Source organism: Sander vitreus, chromosome 7 (assembly GCF_031162955.1).
Source record: "Sander vitreus isolate 19-12246 chromosome 7, sanVit1, whole genome shotgun sequence".
Lineage (NCBI taxonomy): Eukaryota > Metazoa > Chordata > Actinopteri > Perciformes > Percidae > Sander > Sander vitreus.
The window spans coordinates 29,775,239-29,782,405 of record NC_135861.1 but is presented as its reverse complement, the minus strand read 5'-3'; the positions used below and the strand labels follow the sequence as shown (position 1 = coordinate 29,782,405).

Genomic DNA, 7,167 nt, shown 5'->3' with positions numbered 1-7,167 from the left:
GACTAATCTTGTTCAACTGGAGGCACGCCTGCCCCCCCAGGCACGACCGTTGGATTAAAGAAGTGCTTGACAACTTGAAGCTCGAGAAGCTTAGAGCATCTATGAAAGGCTCCTTCTCGACATTCCTAAATACATGGAACCCTTTCCTAGAATTAGTTGACTCCCTCAGCCTATTTACCGACACGGAGGACTGAGCTGAGACTTGGAAAAAATATATATATATTTCACAAATATTTTTTCAATATTTTTTCAGATATCATCCACAGAGACCTTCTGATATACTATAGGCTACTTCTTTATAATGTGTTGGGTTGATCAAGCCTGACTGTTTCAATTTTCTTCTTGAGGAAACCAGTGAATATAAGAGACATCTGAACTTATATTTTAATGTTAACTCTCAAACCCTTGTCCTCAGAATAATACAGCTTTAACTTGTTTTTTATGTTAAATTTCTCATAGAATTTGGACTTTATTGGGCGCCCTGTAAGCTCACCTGATTGAGTGTGCGCCCAATGTACTAAGGCTCAGTCCTTAGCGCAGTGGCCAGGGTTCAAGTCCACCCCGCGACCTGCACATCAATCCCCCTCTCTCTCTAACCACTCACCTGTCCTGTCAAGTAAAGACCAAAAAGCTAAGGATCGACTGATACTGTTTTTTCAAGGCCGATACTTTTCCCCCCATCTTGAGGCATTAACTGTCATCTGCCACCCTTTTTACTTCCCGAGGGAGATAACTGTAGTAACCATCACGGCGGTGTATATTCCCCCCCAGAGGCAAATGTTAACATAGCCCTCAGCTATCTTCATGGGTGCATAAGTAAACAGCAGCAGGCGCACCCAGATGTAGTACATATAGTAGCTGGAGATTTTAATCGGGCATGCTTAAAAGCTGTCCTCCCTAAATTCACCCAATATGTGAAGTGTGCCACCAGGGGGAGCAACACACTTGATCATGTCTACTGTAATATTAAGCATGCTTACAGAGCAGTGCAGCACAACACATCTCCAACTACAAGGGTCACAACATCACATCTACCTCCCCTGATGCTACAAAGGCAGAGGAATTAAACAGCTTCTTTGCCCGGTTTGAGGAAAACGGACAATCAGCGCCTCCCCCAGCCTTCACCAACATCTTGCTATCCCTCCAGGAACATCAGATGAGGAGAGTACTGAGGGAAGTGAACCCGAGGAAGGCGGCTGGACCTGACGGAGTACCGGGGAAAGTACTCAGGGCCTGTGCTGATCAACTAACGGGGGATTCCCACTGAGATTTTTCAACATCTCCCTGACCCAAGCCATCGTCCCATCCTGCTGGAAATCCGCCATCATCATCCCAGTTCCAAAAACATCAGCTCGTAAAAGCCTGAACGATTTTAGGCCCATCGCACTCACATCAGTGGTAATGAAATGCCTGGAACGGCTGGTTGCCCAGCACATCAAGGCCTGCCTCCCACCATCGTTTGACCCTCACCAGTTTGCCTATAGGGCAAACTGTTCCACTGAGGATGCCATCGACATCACTCTCCACTCAATGCTGAGCCACCTCAAACACCCAGGTAGCTATGTAAGACTGCTCTTCATAGACTTTAGCTCAGCCTTCAATACAATAATCCCGGACATTCTGATTAAAAAAACTCTTCAAACACAAAAGAAATAACAAAGAAGGCCCAGCAGCGATTACACTTCCTGAGAAGTCTCAGGAAAAACCATCTCGAACAGAAGCTGCTGGTGTCCTTCTACCGGTCAATCATCGAAAGTGTACTCACTTTTTCCATTACAGCATGGTATGCGGGGTGTTCAGCGGCAGACAAAAAGGCTCTGCAGAGGGTCATAGGCACAGCCCAAAAGACCATAGCCTGCCCTATGCCCTCCCTGGAAGAGCTCGCCAACTCCCGCTGCCTCAACAGAACTAAATCCATCCTCAAAGACACTGCCCACCCTGCTCATCACCTGTTCAACCTGCTTCCCTCTGGCAGGCGCTATAGGTCAGTGAAAGCATGCACCGCCAGATTAACAAACAGCTTTTTCCCCTGGGCCATACGTTCACTGAACAAACAATAACCCTGTTAAACAATGGCCATTTCCCACCTTAACCCATCTACTATCCCCTGTCATGACCAACCACACTACCCCTGGCAAATGTGAACTTTTTTATGCTGAAGCCTGTTGCTGTTTTACACGTGTGAGGGAGGGTGTGTATTGTCTGGGAGGGATGGGAGGGTGTCAGTCAACTGTATCCCAAGATACATGTGCTGTATATGTGGGTGGGTGGGTGAGTGTGTGTGGGAGAGAGAAAAAGAGAGAGTGAAATGTATGTAGGGAACGGGGGGTTGTCTGGTCTCTACATATTTTACATATTTCATTATTTCTCTTTTTAAAAGCACTGATCTGGAGCGGCACCCTGAATTTCGTTGTTTTAATACACTGTATTTTTTCAATGACAAATAAAGCTTGATTGATTGATACCGATTATTTGTAGTTAACGAAACCGATTAACGATATTTGGAACCAAAATGCATTTCCAATGAAAATCTTTAAGTCAAAATTATACGGAAGAGGATTAGGGCCACATGTGAAAAATGTATTTGAGATTTGAGTTTAAAGTCAGAATCCTGAGGAAAAAATTAGGACTTTAATCTCAGAACTCAATAATTTAACTCTAACTAAATTATTGATTTAATTCAACTTTTTCATGATATTCTAATTATATGACCAGCACCTGTATATCTCAGAACTCAATCATTTTTTTCACATGTGGCCCTAATCCTCTTGCATAAAATTAAGATTTTGGAATGTTACAAACTCCAACAAAAAACCTTGTTTAAATGCTTTAAGCAATTATATAATAAATCAGAAACTTTCAACATAGTACCCAGTAAAAGAACATGGTGCACTGACTTTATGAATATGCAGAACTATTGTCATTACTGTAACAGAATGTCATATAGGGAAATAACACAGACAGATAGCACAGAGTGGCAGAGATGTGTTTTCTCTGGGTCTCTTGTTTAGGGCTGCTATGGCTGAAGGCACCAAACTTTTGCCATGGCCAACTCTCTTGCTCCTCAGGGTCCTGTACCTGCGTCCAGAGGGCAGAATGGTGAAATGGCTGTTGATTTGTACTTCTCACAATACTGTATTTGGCAATCCTGCAGAAATAACCTTTGAAACGCCCTGTTATAAAACCATTAAAGGATAGCAGTTACTTATTTAATGACTTACTTTGTTTTCAGTTTCGTGTGTGTGTGTGTGTGTGTGTGTGTGTGTGTGTGTGTGTGTGTGTGTGTGTGCGTGTGTGATTATTACAAATACAATTCTGATTAGAAAGCATTTCAAAACAAAAATGTTAATGTTACACGCAAGGTAAGGCACATGCAGTTGTTGGCAAGAAATGGCCATTTCTGAGGCGCAATTTGTTGCAAAGCCAGCATCACAGTAATACAACCATCGCAGTGAGAGGACACCTTTTGCAAGTAATAAAAGAAGATCATGCTAATACACATACTACTACTGCAGATACAGGCTTATTGTAAAAGCTACAATTTCCCTGAAGTAGGTTTTTACTTTCACTTACTGTATTGTTTCGGTCCTGCAGAAATAACCTTTGAAATGCCCTGTTATAAAACCATTAAAAAACAGTTAATAGATAGCAGTTGCTTATTTAATGAATTACTTTGTTTTCAGTTTTGTGTGTGTGTGTGTGTGCGCGTGCGTTTGTGATTATTTCAAATACAATTCTGATTAGAAAGCATTTCGAAAAAACAAAAATGTTAATGTTACACGCAAGGTAAGGCAATTGCAGTTGTTAAGAAATGTTACACCGATTACCTTTTGCAAGTAATAAACGAAGATCGAAGAAAGCAATATCTTTCATGTTTATCATCGTATAAGCTGATAAATGTAGGGTTAGATATTAAGTGTATGTCCTACCTCCAAAACTTGATAACTTTATCATATTTCCAAACAGTGAAAACCGGTCCCTTTCTGTCCAGCTGGGACACACCTGTTGTTGCCATTTGTGGCTAATGAAGTTAATAAAGTCGGCTATAGTGTTGGAAAATCACAGGGTTTAGGCTTAATTTTGGTTTGGTTTTGGTAGGAGACATTTTAGAAACTTAACAGCTAAACTGACCATATAAAGCATTTTGAAACAAAAATCCATGATGGTTTAAGAAATGTTAAGAAATGTTGCACGCAAAGTTAAGTTATGTTTAGCATTACATGTCCTTCTCACATGCCAAGTTGTTGGCAGCAAATGGAACAATCGAGGCAATGCTGCCATCTGATAATGTAAGATCATCTTTATTATTCCTGAGGTGCTGTTTGTTGAAAAGCCAGCATTAATACAATCATCACACAAATAATTCACACAAATTAAATAATGTTGTAGCAGCAGGGACAAATCAGTAATGGCAATAGTACAATCATCTTTTTTCTGCACTTTATTTTCAGTATGACAAAGACTGTGTGCATTTCTTTTTTAAAAGCAGCAGACACGGAAAAAGCACTTCATCATGTTCAAATGTTAGATCTGCAGTGACATTAATACAGGATATAATAAAGATATCTCGGTGGAGATTGGAAATGTCAGAACCAGTTTAATTTATAATGCTGCTCATTTCAAATGCTTTCATCGTTTCATTGTTGTCATAAGACAACACACACTCACAAAGAGCTGTGTTTGGAACAAAGCCACAGTTTTGTTTTGTGGGCATTTTTGCCTTAAATCACCATGACAGCATGAAAGGGAAGAGAGAGAGGGGAAGACAGGTCGAAATGGAACCCTGGGCCTCTTCGTCGAGGAAAAAAACTCTCCATATGGGTGCACTCTCTACCAACTGAGCTACCCAAGCGCCCACAAAGCCACAGTCTACCATAATTTAAATTCAAACCCAGTGCCAAACACAGAAACGCCCATAGTACGACCGATGGAGAAGCCGGTTCCCAGCACCTTTGCCTCTACACCTGAAGGACCGACACCGATGCCGGTGTCAGCTGACAGACCGACTGTGGCTTTTACTGGACCTGCGGAGGCTGAAGCACTGGCCAGTTCTGCTTTGGCTATGGCTCTGACACCCGCTGCCCTAGAGATTTCAGCCCCTGCGCTGGCGTTGGGCCCTTTGGCCTCTGCATCAAAAAAGCTCCATTCAGCACGAACGTGGCCAACTCCTGCACCAGCATACACTCCAATTTCCTCCTCAGATTGATCTTCGAATTTCCCGGCACCAGCATAGGTACCGGCAGCAAAAGCTTTACCGGGCCGGTCAATGGCGTCGATCATCATCTGATTCCTGCCTGTACCAACCGCTAGATCTCCTTTCACTACTGCATGGGTTACAAACACAGAGACGCTACAGTTAATCTCAAAGAAGATATTTGAAAAAAATAGATGTACTTGAGAATAACATTATAAAAAACATTTCAAAACTAACATTTTCCAAACAGATATCATCCGCAGAGACCTTGTGATAGTGTTATTTATAATGTGTTGGGTTGATCAAGCCTGACTGTTTCAATGGTTTAAAACCTTTTAATCACTGATGTGTCAGACAGTGTTTTCTTCTTGGTGAAAGAGGTGAATATAAGGGACATCTAAGCTCATATTTTAATATGTTAACTCAAATACCACTTTAATTTGTTTTTATAATTTAAAAAAATCTAAATTTGGACAGTACCAAATTTGGCTTTTTCTCAAAATGTTGTTCTCATAGTCAACAGCCCACTGGACTCAAAGTTCAATTTGACTGACAAAAAAACAACCCAAAATGTTTCTTTACTTACTCTCATCAGAAAGGTCTGAAAAAAAGCAAAGGTGAAAATTAGTTGGATGCTTATTCAGGCAAGTTCATTTCTTTCTTTTGAAATCATAACATCACATGAAACATGTCAAACAACAACAACAGAGTGATGGACTCTGCACATATATAAGGTTTATATAGCATCAAGATACGTCAATACTCATAACACTTTGATCAAAAACAAAGTAAGGACGTTTTTTTATCTGGCAGCTCTCTTGCACTTACTGAAGTTAGATATTAAGTAAAAGTTCATCAGTCCTCAATAAACCATATTTCTATTAATAGAAAGTATGCACTGCTGCACACGGTTGGTGTTTGCCTACCGGACATCTTCAGGAAGAATAGTTCACTGGGAAAGAAAAAGAGGAAATGTCAGCAGCAGATTACAGCTAGAGTTTCTCTCAACTGCCTCAATAAGATCTGCAGCAACTTATGCTTTATATTATACATTACATTACATATTGCATACAAAATGGTATTTGTTCATCAATGATCATCAATGTTACTGAAGATGCAAATAACATTTCATTATTCTGTACTGAATTCAAACAGTCAATAAAAATATAAATTACTGATACAAACTGCATTATTTAGTGCAAAAATACTAATATCATAAAGCATGAAAACATTGTTTGCATAACAAACTTTACATGATGGATTAGTTACCTGAACGAGGTTGTTGATAGAAGGTGATGTATGCTGCGTGCTCTCAGCTTGACTGCTGGACTGCACCCATTGGGGAGGCATATATTCCCCACTGCAACAGAAAGTGAAAGTTTAAAGTTCACTTTCAGAACAGCTCAGAGGGCCTCATACCATATATTAAAATATATATAACACATAGTTGAATTAGTTTTACATGTTGTCTATGTGTTTTCTGTGGAGGAAATCGGTTACCATCAAACTCTTTCTCCTCCTCTATCTGCCTTTCACAAGATTATAAATATGTTATGTGATTTTTACACTTTTAATCTCTGTTCAACAGGGTGACCAGTAATACAGAACAAATATCACGTTAATGACATTACTCAAATCTACATTCTACATACTGTGTCAAAGGTCCCCAAATTTTTTCAAACAGATTGTTTATCTCATGATAATGTAAGTCATATTTTTCAGAGGCAGAGGTAAGGACCGTTCTTTAATCCAGTTAATAAACTTTATATGACTCTTTTTGCAAGCAATAAACAAAGATCCAAGGCAGCAATATCTTTTATATGTTTATCACAGTATAATCGTGATAAAGGCAGGGTTGAACATTAAGTGTAAGCCCACTATACTCTACTAATATTATAACTTTATCATATTCTCAAACGATGAAAAATGCTCCTGATGCTTTAACACATAAGCAGCATTTTAATGTTACAGCT

General features: G+C 40.0%; 1 protein-coding gene across 2 annotated transcripts; it reads right to left on the bottom strand.

The window, feature by feature from the left end:
- Window positions 1-4,426: 4,426 nt before the first annotated feature.
- Window positions 4,427-6,545, bottom strand: LOC144520380 (uncharacterized). 2 transcript variants are annotated; one of them, XM_078254066.1, is made up of 4 exons: window positions 6,464-6,545; window positions 6,121-6,146; window positions 5,781-5,795; window positions 4,427-5,324 (listed from the first exon to the last, which is right to left on the bottom strand). In XM_078254066.1, exons 2-4 carry the CDS (start codon window positions 6,125-6,127, stop codon window positions 4,870-4,872), a joined length of 477 nt encoding a protein of 158 aa, XP_078110192.1. In that variant the 5' UTR covers window positions 6,128-6,146; window positions 6,464-6,545; the 3' UTR covers window positions 4,427-4,869. The 2 variants fall into 2 exon arrangements, with proteins under 2 accessions (XP_078110192.1, XP_078110191.1); XM_078254065.1 differs by lacking the exons at window positions 6,121-6,146; window positions 6,464-6,545 and adding an exon at window positions 6,023-6,107.
- Window positions 6,546-7,167: the final 622 nt, after the last annotated feature.